Here is a 16,893-nt window from a genome sequence, read left to right as displayed (position 1 = left end):
ATATATATATATATATATATATATATATATATAAACAGAAAACAACAAAACAATTTTCAGTGGTAATTCTATCATAATTAAAATTTTCTTTATGCTTAACTATGTTGATGAGCAACATTTCAGTCAGTTTTTTTTTCTTTTTAGACCTGCTCTGTGCCTGACAACAAAAAGCTACACATTTAAAACTACATCTAAAACTTTCATTTTGTTGTGAAACCTCTGGGACAATAATAGCAACTTTTTTAAGAAGTGCTGTAGAGGAATTCTCGAGTTGTGGAGGGAAAATGAGGGTTTTGACAAAAACGAGGAAGATTAACAAAACTCACAAAGAATAAGAGGTAAAATAGTGTTAGCATGAATGCTAATGGTACAGCGTGAAACAAACAGAAACTAAGCTGGCCTCAGGAGCAACACGTCAGGTGGTAAAACGACGGCACGTCTTCAGCTGTGGTACCTCTCCATCCTTGTCGGAGGCTTGTTCGGTCTCCATGGGTTCCTCTCCCTCGTCAGACTTCTGCACTTCCACCAGAGAGGCGCTGGACACGCTGAAGATGCCGTGAATGTTCACTCGCACCTTGACTTTCACTTTGGAGCTTTCTCCAGATGCCTGTGGGACAACCTTCTGGATCAGATACTGACCTGAAGAAGAGGATGAAAAACAAAAACAATAAATAAACCGTCTGGCTTTCTGAAAGTCAGATGAAACATTTATGCGAGTGCCTATCAGCAGAGTCATGAAGAAGCTTTAGTTACGTACCAATAATGGGATCAGGGTAAGGCAGCTCATTGGGACAAGCGTAGTACGCCTCTAAGGAGAAAGGCTCTCTCCGGTAGAAGGTCAGGACTTTGGAGAAGGGTGCTGCYTGGTTCTTGGGAAACACCTCGCAATCACTGCACAAACAACACAATCCCATAAAAATCTACGACTTAAACAGAAAAACTAAACCTGAAAATGTTTTTTTTTTCTTTACCTTAAACCTTCTTCTGCAGCAGAATGCCACTTCAAAGAAACTGGATATGGAACAATGTCTGTGATGGAGAACTCCCGGACTTTGAAGGCGGGAGAAAGGATTGCACACTGCGAGAATTAAAACAAACATTAACTTTGTTTTATGATGACTCATCCAAAACAGCAGATGTTAAAACTCCTCAGCTGTGAGCACGAGAACATCTTCATACACGAGGGGCTGAATCAGTCYGGTACCTGCAGGGCACATCCTCTAGCCACGGCTTCATCAGCATTCAGTGTGGTGCTCAGCTCCTTCCCGAAGAATTTGCTGATTCTCTCCTTAACAGATGGGATTCTGGAGGCTCCGCCTACTATCTCCACTGCGTAGATGTCGTCCTTTTTCAGTTCTTATCGAAAGGGAAAGYAAAAAAAACAACAAAGTTGTACGGTCACACTTCTGAACTTTGTGACAAATTTCTGTTTGAGTTAAARAGCGCCCTTCTGCAAACTCTACTTACTGGCATGTTCCAGCAGGCCCTGCAGGGGAGGCTCAACTCGAGCCAAAATATCAGTACACATCTCTTCAAAGTGACCCCTAGGGCAAAAACAAAGAAGAAACATGACTTCATCTTCGCAGGAACATTTCGGCTGTGACTCATCGGTAKAAGCAGCAGGGAGTGGTTTGCTGTCGGTCTACCTGTTCATGTGTCCGGAGACGTCGATGTCGTTCATGAAACACTCGATGTTCAGCGGCAGGTCAGACGAGTTGGCGCTCATGAGTTTCTTCAGTTTTTCACACTCCTGGTAGAGCCTGACCAGAGCTCTGGGCTTGGTCTTCACATCCAYTTTGTACTTCTTGCCGAACTCCTCGACAAAATATTTGACCAGCACCTCGTCGAAATCCTTCCCTCCCAGCTGCGGGTCGCAGGCCGTGGCCAGAACCTGAGAGGCGGGAGAGAGAGAGAGAGAGAGAGAGAGAGAGAGAGAGAGAGAGAGAGGGGATGAGACGGGGGCGAAACCACGCAGATCATAAAATGATTATTTTGTGGAGTGTCGACTCTGAGGTCCACCTTGAGTTTGCCCTTATTGAAGGCACACACTGATGTCTGATATCCAGAGTGGCCGAGATCCACAAACACCACGTTTCTGGCCTTCTCCTCCGGAGCAGGGAGATCCTGTTTGTAGATGCCATACGCCAAAGCAACTGCAGGGAACATTGACACATATTAATGAAGTAAAGAGGAGCTGGGCTTMAAATCTTCCCATTGGTTAGTCTGAGTTTACAATCAGCAACATCTGGGCACACACCTGCAGTTGTTTCATTCATGAGCCTCAGACAGTTGAGTCCAGCAACCTGAGCAGCATCCATCACTGATCTCCTCTCAGCATCCGTGTAGTAGCAGGGCACCTGGTTACAACAGAACAGCTTTCACAATCACACACCAGAGAACACAAGTTACTGCTATACTCAATGTTACCAATCTAAGTCACTTTGAAATGGCTATTTTAACTACTTCCCACCATTTTCCCATCTTCTCATATTAAGCTTTAATCATGATAGTCCAGGTAAACAGTGTGATGTAACACTTTAAATCACCAGAGGCTAATTTCACAAAAATTCAGATTTTTAAATCCAGAATATCAGCTGTAAGCTGAGCTTGAGCTAGCCTTCAACTTGTAAACAGCTGTAATCAGTGGCTCTAACACCAGGCCACACTCAATTAAMGCGGCTCATTCAAGCCAACTGTTGGTTTAGGATTAATGCACYTTCACGGTTTGTTTACTAGATCCATCAGGTGGATCAAAGATTTCCTGATCAGGYATGTGCAGTAAGACARYGGAGTCTCACTTTTTCCAGCAGTTTAAGGGTTAATTATGATTCATATGACGAGATGAAGAGAAACACCGACTGAATGCTGAAATAATTTCAAAAGTAAAAACTTTTTGTGAAACTGAATCTGTTTGTAATTTATCTGAAATTAAATGAACAAAATTCAAATGAACAGCTGATCGCTCACTTAAAATGATCGTTGTAGGAAAAGACGAGGGACAGAGGGACGGGGGGCTGGGCAGCGGGAGGGTTAGAAGCTGGGGGGGGTGGGTGGAGTCGGATACCAGTGCAGGTGTGTTTGGGGGAGACAGGGGTGGGAAGGTGCCGTGGAGGTGGTGGAGGTGGGTGTGGCCTGTATCAGGCACAAAGAAGGGGGGGACTTGGCTTTTTATTTTTATAGACTATTTTAATGGTGAAGCTGAGGTTAAGTCTTTTTTATTATTCTTTTTCATGGATAATCTGATAAATTAAATAATTTTATTTACTCTGTAATATTTTAATGCAAAGGAAAAAACAGGCTTCTAAAAATAAGTTTAAAATACTAGATTAGACCCTTATTCTTTTCAAATTCATAACAATTAATTATCTGCAGTTTGACAGTTGCACTTGGCAAGACTTCTTGAAGAAAAAAAAACTTTTCAGATTAACAAGATTAATAATCCAACATAATCTGATCTTGTTTAGTATATGGGTCTAAAAACAAGATCAAAAATACTTTTTAGCTGATAAAAGACTGTAAAACTGGGTTAGAGGAACAGTTTTCTGCAGTAAAGTGACTCTACTGCTCAGAAACATTAACAGATTAAATAAACTTCACTTTAAARCTGGTCGTGACCAGGTTAGTTACAGAGCATTTGTTACCATGGAAACATAAGTGCTTCGCCTCCCATGCAACCGATTCAAGGCTTAATTAATTCAGGTTTACACCAAAATCCTGGCTTAATCCCTTATCCTAGATTCATGCAATAGGCCTCAGGACTATGAAATAAAGCCTTTTTATAAAAAGAATGGGTGTCAAACTCAATTACATCAAGGGCCAAAATTTAAAACTTGGTCCAAACCAAAGGATAATCTTTTTCAACGTTTATTTAAAAAAATCATGGTATTAAACATTATTTAACAAAATATTCTTAAACACAAATTCATTTTTCCAAAGTACATTTTATGAATTTATGCAAAATGCATTTTATGCGTTTTATACTTATGTAGTGATAAACAAGAAAAACAGATTCAATTTAGAAATACACATCATTAGCTTTTATTTCCTAGATATATTTTAACACAATCCAGCAAATCAGTTAAAGAAAAACTCACTAAAAATCCAATTATTTGCTTTTTAAAATAGAAAACAGAATTACAGTCAAGTACCGTTGCAAAAAAGACTACAGTACAGTGAAAAAAATAAATAAAACTGTTTTTAAATTTAAAATATTACCTTTGGGGCCACATAAAATGTTAAGGACCAGATTTAGCCCATGGACCTTGAGTTTGACACARGGCACTAAAGTCTGTTTTGAACTTTCCCTTGCAGGCAACTTATGGGTGAATACGTCACATTACAAATAAAATGTCTTCATAACAGATCCACTCCAAATACCCTGGTGTTCACTGCTAGTTCCTTTTTTGTTTTCAAGTTTTAAGTCATTAAAAAAATGTGCAACGGACAATTTCTTTCATCACAGCAGCTTCAATGAATACACTGATGTTGCAATCAATCACAAATAGAAATTTTGAATATTTTAAAGAAAAACTGAACAGCCACAGAAGACTGAACTTTCTATTCACCATATTAAAACAGCACGTTTAAATGTATAATAGCTATTTTTTTAAGTGACATTTATATCTTTTGATTAGAATTTATTGTCAACAACAGAAGTTTTTAACAAKGCACAAACTCAAGACAAGTCTCATCAATTGAACAAGCTGCACAGCGGGGTGTGTCAGGGTTGGACTTTTGTGAAGGCGATACACTTACAGACACGACGCAGTCAGCTACAGGCTTCTTCAGAGCACTCTCTGCCGTCTCTTTCAGCTTGGTCAGCAGCATGGCAGTGACCTGCTCGATGCTGAACACCTTCTCCTCCTCCATGTACATCACCTTTGGGAACAGATAAGAAGATGTTGACTACTGGTCTCAGAACTGGAGACACACACAACGCAAAAACATTGACACAAGCTACTGTCAAATATTAAAGTAGTTTAATCCTACTGATACAATTAAAATAATACATTTCCAAACATATATATTCACTTTTTGCATTGTAGCTTTATCTATAACAAATGTTTTCAGGTGAAACACTCTTAAAGTCGGCTCTTTATAATATATATCTGATAGAACTTAAAGAGTTCTGTCAGAGACCAGGTACCAAAGTTCAGCAAGTGATAACACTAACATCATTCAACTTCCTGTTTGTCTTGCACTTACTGGTTTTACCTGAAAGCTCAAATACAGAACATCAAACTGAATAATTTAATAAAAACACTGGGGAAAAAAAGAAAATATATCAATTACTGAAATTTATTAACCACCTGCAGATGTTTTGAATTTTACAAATCAAGAATCTTTACTTTACCATGTTTTGTTTTGGAGCACCTGACTTATCTTTAATGTTGCTAACATTTACAGTGAACAATCTGTGAGAATCACTGGTTTTACAGGCACCTTGAAAGAGCACAGGGTAATGACTCATCACATCAAACCAACAATTAAGTCACAAGGATGTGCAGTGAGGTAAAAGGAAGCTACAGTGCATTGGTCGAAAAAGTTGCATTTTCTCAAAAATAATATGACATCATCTATGGGTCCCTTGAAGGAAATGTCCAAAGTATAATAAAAAAATGTTCTGAAGCACTTTTTTGAGCAACAACTAACAATGACTGATTAGGAAAAAAAACTAAATTTGTTATTTTTCTTGCACGCTAATGAATCTATTTTCTGTACCAGATGGAAAATTCTGATTTCCAATATGGTTTGAGGTTTCCTCTTATAAAGAACATCAAAAAATCCTCATAAAAATATACTAAAATTAAAATTCAGACTAACTTTCCAGGGTCATCCCAATTAGTAAGACATATCAATCCACATCTCTGTAATTGCTCATGATAACAAGATGAGCAAGGTATAAACGTGTAGCTTTAATAGACAAGAGTCTGAAAATATGCTTAGTTTGGTTTGACCAAATCTGGCTAAATCTGACCAATCTAAAAKATACAGTACATGTGAGAAGCAGGAAGAATTTAAGTTGATCAAATGCAACTTTGATCTTCTTACCTTGATGCCTGTTGTTCCTGAAGGCATCTGTGCAATATCATAAACCAGGCTGTTTTTGATGGACTGCACATAAGGATCTGAAAAGGCTCTGCCATGAAACCTTTTGAACCCCTGGACTGTGTTCTTACAGTTTGTGACAACCTGCACAGAGAAACAGAAGCCAAACTGTAAATCAAATTTATGACTCAWATGTTGGGTGCAGCGTCGGGGCTGGACTGTATGTGTACTGTAATCAAGTTCAGCACTGCTCACGCTCAGTGCAGCATAAAAAAAACCAACTATTATTTGTAGTAGTGCTGGGTGGTATACCGTTTTGTACCGAATACCGGTTTTTATTTTTGTTATGATARGAATTTTTTGAATACCGGACTTTCCGGTTTAGAGGAACGTTTCGTCGCGGCCGCCAGTGAACTGTTGTTTCCCGGGGGACATTTTTCCTTGCTGCACTGCTATGTGCGTTAGCATGCTAATGTTTGGAGCAGCTAGTTGCAGCCGCAGGTGGCGATTCCACTGCGTATATTGACTGACGTTTAAAAAAACATCCCGTTTTCGCTGTCGCTGAATGTAGTAAACACCTCTTCAGTGACGTGCACAGTTAGATTTAACGCGGTTAGTTAATATGGAGACGTTATGRTGATGGAGACTTAACGTGGTTCTATTGTGAAAAGCCTGCAGGAAGTAGTTCGTAGTGGAGTTGGAATTGACTGGTGTGCAAGGTGAGTCGTGCTGATAAGCTTTAATAAATAACATAAAATAGACCCAATCATAATCTTTTCTTAAACCTCCTCCTTCATGACTGGACCAAAATGCGTGACTACTGTCTCCAACCACCAGTCAGAGAAGAACAGACACAGAGGAGGAAAAGAGCGACAGACAGAGGTACAGTAAAAGAAAAAAAAGTCAATAAGCAGGGTTTGTACATTTTATTATCAGCTGAGCTGTGATGAAGATAAAAATACCGTCATACTGTGAAACCGGTGAAAATGTTGAAAATACTGTGATATAAAATTTAGATCATATCGCCCAGCTCTAATTTGTAGTCATTTTTAACGATAACACGCCCAGTGCCCTCAGAGCGTCACAGAAAAGCATACCTGGCTTTTTGCAGCTGCACCGATTGATCGATTCCTTGGTCCAAATGAAACGCATGCTCTGCAATCACAAAACACAATTAAATCAAATTTCTTATTTCAATGTTTGCATTTTGTCACAATGATTTAATGTATAATAAAAACGCTGTTTACGACATATATTAGTGATTTATTGTTACTGAAATTGTGCACTTACAGTAGAATATAAACTTTAGTTAAATTAGGTCCCTTTTAGATAAAGAATTAAAATGTCAATATAGCTTCAAAAAGCTATATTTTAAAAATCAAAGTAAGATCAAGTATTTAAAACCCCATGTTTTACTATTATAATTATAATTTTTGCCAAGCTTTAATTTTGTTCTGTAATTTGAAACAATAAGCTGTACTATAGAATTTTGTCTTTGATTATTTGGTCCATTTTGATCTCTGTACTAACAGTTCTGTACATGAAGATCCAGCACAATGGACTGATCAAGCCGTATTTGACAGCCAGGAAGGATGCAGCCGGCCTCCTTCCAACATCATCATGTGTCCATTCAGTCACCTGACCGCTACCATGGCAGTCTCTAAATTACGTACTTCCATTACAACTCCTAACAAGTATTTGAATATGTGCCGTAGTTAATAAACGGTTTTTTTAAATAGAGTAATTTAGGTTTAGCTAGCGTTAGCATCAGCTATCACATGCCGTGTTTCCTGTTATGAAATCTGTTAGCATGCTAACTAGCTAGGTAGCAACCTTAACCAAACTCAGTATTATTACGATCTTGGAAAGATTTTTCACCCCAGTTCGGTACGTGCGCACAAAACACGACACAAATCACACACGAAGAATGCCAGCGCTCATACTTACGGTGTACATCGATCGCTGTACTCATTGGCGACAGTTTCAATGCCTCCGGCTCGAGCTACCGCTACATAGCAGTTCATAAACCCGACGTCAAAACCTACAACCGACATTTTCCACTAATTAAACTCACGTGTTAGGAGTTATGCGAAAGAACAAAATAATAAAGTCGAGAGCTAAAGGCGGACAGCAGCAGCTACGGGGGCTTCCAGTCAACGGACAGTTATCCACCCTCGCTCTTGTTCCATGAAACTGAGCAGCAGCGTGCGGTGCGGTGTGCCCAAAGAGCGTTCAGGAATATTCTGACACTCGTCTCTCACAGCAGACACTGCGAAGCGGCGCCCCCTACAGTCCGGGAGTGGTACTACACCGTAGTGCTCGTCATTTCCTTTACTTTATTTTGAAGGACTGAGATAAGAAACTGGATTAATCTCAACCTTAAAACGTTGATGTTGATGACATTTATGTGGATAACTTAAATTCCACATTTTCTAGTGCCATAAATATACTCATACTTATAGCAAAATACCATATTCATTGTAGTAAGTGGAGAGATAATAAGCCCCCCCGCCCCTGTTTCATGAACAAATTTAAATCATATTCTTCATTCGGTACATTTAAAAACTGCTAGAATCATCTGCATAGGTTTTCACCTTTGTTCTGTATTTATCTTAATTTGTATTATTTTTTCTGTGTTCCTTATAATTTGTACCTTTGCATATTGTTCTGTTTTATGCTGTTAATATTATATATACACATTTGCAAGACACCAAAATATCACAAGAAATTGTTTTTTACCTGCTGTACTAAATTGGAAACCCCAAAATAAAATGGTGTGGTTCTTGGTTTTATGGACAGGAAATTAAGCAAAGCAGGGCTTCCTCATGTCATACCACATTCTATCATGGCAAAGTGTTYAAATTACAAATTATCCTAAACTACTATTACCACATTAAATGTTACATTTTATCTGTCAAACAGCCCAAGTTTGAATTTAATCCAAAAGTAAATGAAWTGTGGATATACATTACCTTCTGAAATTATTATTAAATTATGCCCAGTGACTCATGAGACATTTTCCTAACAGTGTTTACTCCTAAGTTATTAGCAAAATTTAAAACAAAGATCTTGCCCAATCTGTTATAACCCAGATTGTGTTTGGGCTCATGCTCAAGAAGTACCATACACAATTTTAGGCTATCTAAAAAAAATTATACTTATAACCATTTTTTTAGTTAGTTGGCCTTGTGGCAATCTTGAATCAAATTAAAAGTAAATTATTTAAAAATTGAACAAACTCCATAATAATGTGGTTTTTAACATAATGTTTAAGGTGGCAGTTTTTCATCATTCTACAGCCAGTGACTTTTATAAATTGAATGTTTTATCAATATTTGTATGTTTGCATCCAAAGTTTTACCATGTTGTGAATTATTTAAAATGGTATATTTTCTCATAGAGCATGTCTTTTCTAGGCACAAGTAGTTTTACCACTTCTTTTGGATAAGAAGAGCACGTTGTGTAACGTAAGCGTGTGCCGGTATTCATTGTGAAATCCAACTACCTGTAAATATTTGACTCAACTTTYTAGGTATCATTACATTTCAAATAAATCGCTTGTTTTTCTCTTTAGCCTAAATTAGGATTGCATTTTGTCAAGGTCAAAGAACGTTTTAACTCCATAAGATGTCTTGGTCTGAGATATGAAAGCTCTGCAGGTGGTGATGACCTGCATGAACATCACTGGTTCTGAGCATCCAATCAGGGAGCTGGGAGTCTCAGACACTTTATCCCATCTGTTAAAAAAGTTACAGAAACACCCCCCCCCTCCCCCCCAGCTCCAAAACAAGCTCCTTACCTCAGGATGAGTCTTAATTTGATTTCTACACATTTTTTTTGTAAATAGTCTGACTTGTAGTACACAAGTCATTCAGTTAAACATAGAGATTAAATCTATTTTCCAAATTAATCTCTGAATTAATAATTAAACAACCACTATAAATTTGATTTCAAATCAGAAGAGTTTACATTTATATAGTTATTTGTAAAAGAACAGCATCAAACCAGTCAGGTTAGTTTACACTAAATCATGTGACTTCACAAATAGTTTTCATCTTTATTAGTTAGACAGAGCTGGAAAAGACAGCGGCTTGTGGAGAGGTAGTGGATGTTTATACATCGTTGGCGTAGTCGGCAGGGTTCTTCCTTTTGCTCTGTTCGTTTTTATGGTTGACCCAAGTGTACACCGTGTAAAACAAAACCACATCTGCAAACAGAAGTACACATCAGCAGGAGGTCAATACCATGTGTTTTATTCAATCAAAGGTGGTAAATTGCACCGAGACCAACAAGTGAGGAAAAAAAAGCTTATTCTGTTCACTAAAATATTAAGATATTATGTGTTCTTGRATCAGTTATAAATATAAAAAGATGTGAGGACTTACTAGAGGCGATTGGGAAGAACGAACCCCTGAACCTTCTCCATGTATTTGGGAGAACTTCTGAAAAATAGTGAGGAAAAACCCTCTGCTCAAAGGGGGACAGGCTGAATGTGATTATATGCCTGATCCTGGCCAAATCTCCAAAGTGGAGACCCATGCTCACTGAGGAGTTGAACTGGAAAAAAAACAAAACACAAATATTAAAACAGTTAACAATCAAGCACACACATCTTAAGGAAATGTAATATTTAGACCAATAATATGAGACAGTGCAATTCTGACCTGATATCAAAATAAATTTCCAGTATTTGTTACAAGTACATTTTGCCATGATGGAAGGTAAAAATGGTTGTAAAGTATGATTTTAGCACGCAGTTAAAATTACCATGAAATATAAATAACTTCCTAAATTCTTGTTTTTGTCTTAATTACATGCGATGATGCAGAYAATAAGTTCTTAAAACAAAATGACCTATGGGGAGGATGACTTAACTGGCCTTGTGTTAAAACACTTCTACCGAGTCGTCAGAAAATCTGCAACTTAAAACCTCGATTTTTTTTAACTTAAGATTTCTTAAATAAATAAATAAATAAATAAATAAATAAATGTTCACTGTAACTTAATGTTGAGCCATCCGTCCATAAACATCACATAATTTCGCTGAGAACCTGACACGTTCCATTTTACTTATAAAATTGGTGACATCACCTCAAATTAGTTTGAGTTAAATAAACTCCACTGGCTTCAACTARTTACATAACACAATAAGATTAGCCTAACCTTTATAGCAAATATGCTTTTAAAATGTGTTATTCGGACCGCATAGCACCATGTGTGACGTTACTGAGGATTAGATTAACTTAAATTCATTTATGATAACAAAAATTAAAACACCAAATACACAGAGAGGTGTCTTGTGAAACTACAGTAGTTGAAATAACATTAGCATTCGACATGTTAGCGGTTAGCGCTAGCTGCTAACCAACAAGCTAAGCAACATATTTTCCCTAAATTTGCGCTTAAAATGCTTAAACAGAGGTCAAACTATATCAGATGCATTACAAAAACTCTGATAAGTCATACATGATAGAAATAAAACACATCAAAAGCGAAGAAATACGAGCGTTCAGTTATAACCTTGAGACTCACCGTTTTTTCTTCAACAAAGCTGTTTATCTGCGCACTTCCGGTCACAGCTCTTCTTCACGCGTTGCTGTGATGTCTGTGATTGATTGTGGTGCTGATGACACCAGCGCCACCTAGTGAACATACGTTCATTGCAGTTGAAAAAAATATTCCATTTGAATGTGATGGAAATGTAAAAACTAGTGGGTATCATGTAGTTTACGCAGACAACTAGGGGGAAAAACTAATTTGTTGGAAACAATGAAGAGTAAATAGAAAAGCTGTCACCTCAAATCTCTCAGGTTTAAAACCTAACCTGGGTTCAGGTTGAAGAACTGGTAATAAAAATGCTCCATGGTTAAATAATTTTAGTTGCATTTAATACTTTATTTGCAGTCAGACTCTTCTTTTCAGAGATCTTGATTAGTTGGTCTTTAGGGTGTTTGGAGGTCTTTAAAAGTTTTTAATTAGACTTAACTGTCCCACGGGGCCTTTAGCACTTTACAGATTGAGTGATGAGGAACCACCAGAAGATCAGTAAAATAAAATAGCCAGATTTAAAATAAAAATTATTGAAAGGCCATCATAAAATTTGGAGACCTTAAGCACAAACACATTTATAAAGGATACATGGTAACATTCAGCAAGACCACATTATATATATTTATATATTTTTTTTAATCTTTGCCCACTTTTCACAGGTCATCTTTTTGAATATTCACAATCTGAGCACAGAAACACAGTGAATTCATCCCACTTGCATAAATAGACATTTGGTCACATTAAACTGGTACAAACACAAGCACATGGCTCACATACACTCACAAGCAGGCAGTCACTTACTGACATGAAGTAATAAATAGACGTGAAAACCTTACATTTCATGATGGAGGTTAGAAATAGAGCTGCATGTTACAAATAAAATAAAAAAGTAAAAGGTTTTATAAAGACATTGTGACTGTTTTTCTGTTAGCTTCTTGTCCAGAAAAAAGGCGCTGCACATAAAAAACGACAAATGTGTTAACTCAAGGAACAAGAAATAAACAGTTTTGCAACTATTGTTTAACAAAAAGAAAAAAAACCATGGTAATAAAACACTTTGTTTCAGTAAACACACCTGCTCTTGATCAGATTTTTTGTGCAACACTTTGGTAAATTCATGCCATCACTAAGCCTGGTCAGAGTTTTGTTGACTGCTTAGCGACACGTGCACCTTGTGGCGACCATGTCCTTAAACTCTCTGTAGACGTAGGAGCCGTCTTCCTCGAAGGTCATGATGCTGAGGGGGCTGTAGTGGGAGGGGACGCATGAGGGTCTGGGCACAGAGGAGTCCAGCTTCTCGTAGATGATGTTCTGCACCATGGTGTGGACGGGGGAGCCGTAGATGAAGCCTATGGTCCTGGGGCAGATGCCTCTGCAGTACCTGGGGTTGTACTTCGGGGGGAAGACAATCCAGTGATCCAGTTTGAGCTGACTGAAGCGCACCCTGAAGTCGTACAGGGCGCAGTCCGTTGTTGGGAACTCGGAGCTCGTGAGGAGCTCGGGCAGCTGCGCGTCCAGGCTTTTGTCACCTGGCTTGCTTTTTGGAGACTCCCTCCTCCATCGCTTCTTCAGCCCACGCCTCTGCTTCTGAAACGTGCGAGGCGGCCTTCGGCCCAGGCCGGCGTCGAGCGGCAACCTCTGGTGGGCGACATTGCTCGTGTCGTTCAGGTAGAGGAGGAGAGGAGGCGACCTCAGGGGGAGCTTCAGCAGCTCCGTGGAGCCGTTGCTTCCTACTCCCTGTTGCTCTGTGCAGGAGGCGCTGAGGAGCAGGTGGACGCTCTTCTGCTGTTTGTTCAAGTGCTGAAAGAGCGGGGTGACGTCGACCTCCGCCCAGCTCCCGCTGCCCTTCCTGCTGCGGGTGAAGTTCAGAGTGTGGTGGACCGCGGCACACGCCTGGCACRGGTTGGACTGGTCGCGCCTCCTGATGCTCAGGTAACAGGCGGAGTGGACAGGCGCCGGGAAGTCACGGTCCAAACTGTACAGCAGGGCTGACTTCAGGAGCTGCTCTTTTCTCCTCACTTGATCCAGACTGAAGGACAACTCCTGCAGAAACGGTCCTGAAACAGAAGACAAAGCTCCAGGGACTGAGTCAGGTTAGTCTCACTGAAGGAGAATCATGTGTTCATTATATAAACACACCTAATGTGTCCACTTGACTGTACAAACTGCATCCATTTACCTTTAAGACAAACAGGTTTGATCTTATGTTTATCGAAATATAAATGTCATWACATTTTATATTTAGAAAATTAGGTTTCTATATAAAAAGCTAATCAGCTGTAGAAATAGGTTCAATGATTTGTTTGAGAGTTTCAGTCATATTCATGGTTCATGAGATATTTTGCTAACAAAAAAATATAACTAGAAGCACTCCGAGAGTGTAAACCTCCGCCAAGACCAATCTCCCCCGTCCTGTAAGAGTTAATGCACAAAAGCAGACATGGAAACACATTTGCTGAATAAGTTCTGACATAGTGAACATTAAGCAGGCAGTATGCACGGGATTTCTTCTCAGTGGAGTCCAATGTGAAAAAAAAAAGTCAACTCGTCACCCGAAGTTATTCATCGTTAAACAGGTCTGGGATTAAGCTCCTAAGTTTTCATCAGTCACATTTCACTGTGTAAAAAGTCTGTTTTATCCCCTTTTAAGAGTTTGTAATGGTTTGACTGTCTTCATAAACTGCTTCCTGGTACAGTCGGCTCATGAATGAAGCAAGTGGGMTTTTTTTAAGCGAGTGACTGAGCCAAATACAGTGTGAGCACTTTCAGCACAAACACTCCCACYAACTTCAGAGCAATCACACCAAGCTGTTATGTGGAGGGGGTACCTCCCAAGGTCGATCAGCTGTTCCCGCGGACAGTCCAGCTTCGGCTCGGCTGCAGCAGGACCCTCCTCCCGCTGTCGGTGTCCTGTTATTCCCGTAACGTGAAGAAGTATCGCATTTCTTTTTGTACGTCTCCAGACAGCGTGGAACATGGCCAGAAGTAGTTGATAACAGAATAATCACAACCTTCCTGACAGTAGACACTGTAGTCCCAGCGAGTTTGCGACGTATACTTCCTGTTTCCTACAGGCATGCGACTGACGTAATGACAATGCGTAACCCTACTGATTCGCTCGAATTAAAAGAAAAAAATTCCTGCATCCGCATCGTGATCCGGAACATCACCAAAATTTAATGGTGTGTTCTTTGGGTCAGTACCCACATGTGGTAAAAATGTCATGACAATCCGTCCACAAGTTTTTGAGTAATTTTGTCCACAGACAGAACGACAGAARGACAGACAGACATACGCGACTGAAAACATTACCTCCTCCCCTTGGCGGAGGTAATAATAATAATAATCGACTTAACTGAAAATAATTCAAGACAATAGTTTTGATAGTCTGTCACTATAGGGTGCAGATGTCCTGATTTGTGCAGGACTGTCCTGCTTTAATTCACTTGTCCTGGCAGCTTGAAACTTAAAAAAAAATCTATAACCTTTAGTGGCTGCAGTTTGCAAGGTTTAGATAATGKCTTATCTATCTACCTCAATAAATCWGAGGCCCAGCATCAGCTGTCAATCACAACCAGTCGGCACACCGACAACACTGAGTTCAAATAAACAACAGCACAAGGAAATGGTTCTGATTCATGCAGAATGTAAAAGAAATTATGTAAAAAAATGTGGCAAAACAAAGACTGGGAAGAGGGTGAAGTCAATGAAAGGTGATTCTCAGAGAAATTGTCCCTCTTTGTCTCATATTTGGCTTTTCGAGAACTGGTCACCCTATTTGTCAGATAAAAGTTAACATGATAGTGTTTACATTTAGCTTCGTTTGTATGAAAAAAATCTAATTTAAAATGTGAACCTTTTAACAATCATGAATTTGCTGTTTATTATTATTCTTTTTTGTTTATTTTTCACATTTTTATCCTTAATAATTATGATGAGATATGAGAACTAGTTGAGTTTTTGTAGCAGGCTGCTTCCTGGCGTGGCAAACTAAAACTAAAAGCCAGAAGAGAATTTCAGGAGACTTCTGATATGGACAGGTTTACTTTATCAGGGTATCTGTAGGTATTAGCAAGTCAAATTTAAGACTTTTTAAGACCTTTTAACACCATCTTGAATGAAATTTAAGACCGAAAATATAAGCGATGTTTCTGCAGAGACGGCCGGGGGAGACGAAGAACTTTAAATCGCTTCTGCCKGACAAAATTTAAGACCTTTGAGTAACAAATTTAAGACCAGTTTGCACATTTTTAAAACAAATTTAAGACTTTTTAAAGTCTTAATTTTTGATAACTAAATCTAAGGCTTTTTAAAGACCTGCAGAAACTCCGTTTAGTTTTAGATCAGAAGAAGTTTTCTTTCTGTCACCAGTATTGTTTTTAGGGGTGCCCACTGGTCATATGCCCCCCTAAGCCTGCAGGGAATTTAAAAGATTCATAACTTTTACAAAAATGTCACAATGGACAGAATATGAGTTAAGAAGCAGCCAAAGTCCAAAGAAATACTATGAAATATAGCCAAGAAAGTCTAAAGAAATCAGGTATCACTTAATATAATTTCTCTGTTTTGACTTTAAAAAAAGCTCAAACTAAGTTGCACATCAACCTGGTTGATGTGCTGCTGAGGCAACTTTCAGTTCAAATATATGCCAAYTTGGTCCCCAAACAATTTAATTCAAAATTCTAATTTTTTTCCATTCTATTCAATTTAAAAAATGTATTCATTTCATAAAAAAACAATAAAAAAACAAAGAAAATACACAAATTAAAAATCAAAATAAAATGAAAGGTAGCAGAAGAAGAATAATGTCTGGCCCTTTTATCCCCAGAATATATTCAAAGAAAACATAATTTACTTACTTTAATTTAACACATTAAAGCTGAAGTTTTCAGTATGAAACAATGTCTGTTATAATAAAGTTTTCTGTGAGTTCTGCTCACCCTTGTTGCTCTGGCTCAGACACTCATCCTGGGCTCTGATCAGTCTGATGGTGTTGTGGACTTCACCTCCATCGGTGCTCCTCCGCACTCGGGAGGTTTTCTTGTAAACTCGCGTCAGATACTTCACGTACCTGTGCTCAGGTTGCATGCCCCCCKTCAGGCCTGAGTCCCACCTGGACCCTCCGTGCTCGGACAGGGCTCTGAGCAGCGGGGACAGGATGCTGCGGTACGGGTAGCTGAAGTCCTCCAGGCCGGGCAGTGCGTCGGAGGCGGCGAGCGGCGGGGAGCTGCAGGTGAGGAGGAGGAGGAGGAGGAGGAGGAGGGGGACGGTGTGGAGACAACCAGCAGCAGCTGA

The 16,893-nt window shown here is 39.0% G+C and overlaps 3 protein-coding genes across 3 annotated transcripts in view; all 3 read right to left on the bottom strand.

Annotated features, from left to right (window-relative positions):
• Nucleotides 1–8,762, bottom strand: part of hspa4b (heat shock protein 4b) — an 11,600-nt gene extending 2,838 nt beyond the window's left edge. Inside the window, exons 1-12 of the mRNA XM_014008957.1 lie at nucleotides 7,996–8,762; nucleotides 7,146–7,203; nucleotides 6,052–6,192; nucleotides 4,756–4,878; nucleotides 2,258–2,357; nucleotides 2,020–2,153; nucleotides 1,647–1,891; nucleotides 1,468–1,544; nucleotides 1,205–1,356; nucleotides 972–1,078; nucleotides 758–891; nucleotides 455–639 (exon numbers count right to left, since the gene is read on the bottom strand). Of these exons, the coding sequence (XP_013864411.1) occupies nucleotides 455–639; nucleotides 758–891; nucleotides 972–1,078; nucleotides 1,205–1,356; nucleotides 1,468–1,544; nucleotides 1,647–1,891; nucleotides 2,020–2,153; nucleotides 2,258–2,357; nucleotides 4,756–4,878; nucleotides 6,052–6,192; nucleotides 7,146–7,203; nucleotides 7,996–8,102 (1,563 nt within the window). The 5' untranslated portion in view covers nucleotides 8,103–8,762. The remainder of the gene's footprint in view (nucleotides 1–454; nucleotides 640–757; nucleotides 892–971; nucleotides 1,079–1,204; nucleotides 1,357–1,467; nucleotides 1,545–1,646; nucleotides 1,892–2,019; nucleotides 2,154–2,257; nucleotides 2,358–4,755; nucleotides 4,879–6,051; nucleotides 6,193–7,145; nucleotides 7,204–7,995) is intronic.
• A 1,323-nt stretch (nucleotides 8,763–10,085) lies between these two features.
• Nucleotides 10,086–11,678, bottom strand: uqcrq (ubiquinol-cytochrome c reductase, complex III subunit VII). The gene is made up of 3 exons (XM_014008969.1): nucleotides 11,581–11,678; nucleotides 10,434–10,605; nucleotides 10,086–10,255 (listed from the first exon to the last, which is right to left on the bottom strand). The coding sequence occupies exons 2-3, from the start codon at nucleotides 10,585–10,587 to the stop codon at nucleotides 10,161–10,163; spliced, it is 249 nt and encodes an 82-aa protein (XP_013864423.1). The 5' UTR covers nucleotides 10,588–10,605; nucleotides 11,581–11,678; the 3' UTR covers nucleotides 10,086–10,160.
• Nucleotides 11,679–12,225: 547 nt separating this feature from the next.
• gdf9 (growth differentiation factor 9) lies at nucleotides 12,226–16,849 on the bottom strand (the record flags this gene model as incomplete). Its single annotated transcript, XM_014008946.1, is given in 2 exon segments — nucleotides 12,226–13,655; nucleotides 16,539–16,849. Coding segments are annotated over 2 exon segments (1,213 nt in total), but the record flags the coding sequence as incomplete, so codon positions are not given.
• Nucleotides 16,850–16,893: the final 44 nt, after the last annotated feature.

This window comes from Austrofundulus limnaeus, unplaced genomic scaffold, assembly GCF_001266775.1.
Source record: "Austrofundulus limnaeus strain Quisiro unplaced genomic scaffold, Austrofundulus_limnaeus-1.0 Scaffold1, whole genome shotgun sequence".
Lineage (NCBI taxonomy): Eukaryota > Metazoa > Chordata > Actinopteri > Cyprinodontiformes > Rivulidae > Austrofundulus > Austrofundulus limnaeus.
The sequence above is the reverse complement of the archived record's forward strand: the minus strand, read 5'-3'. Positions and strand labels throughout refer to the sequence as shown.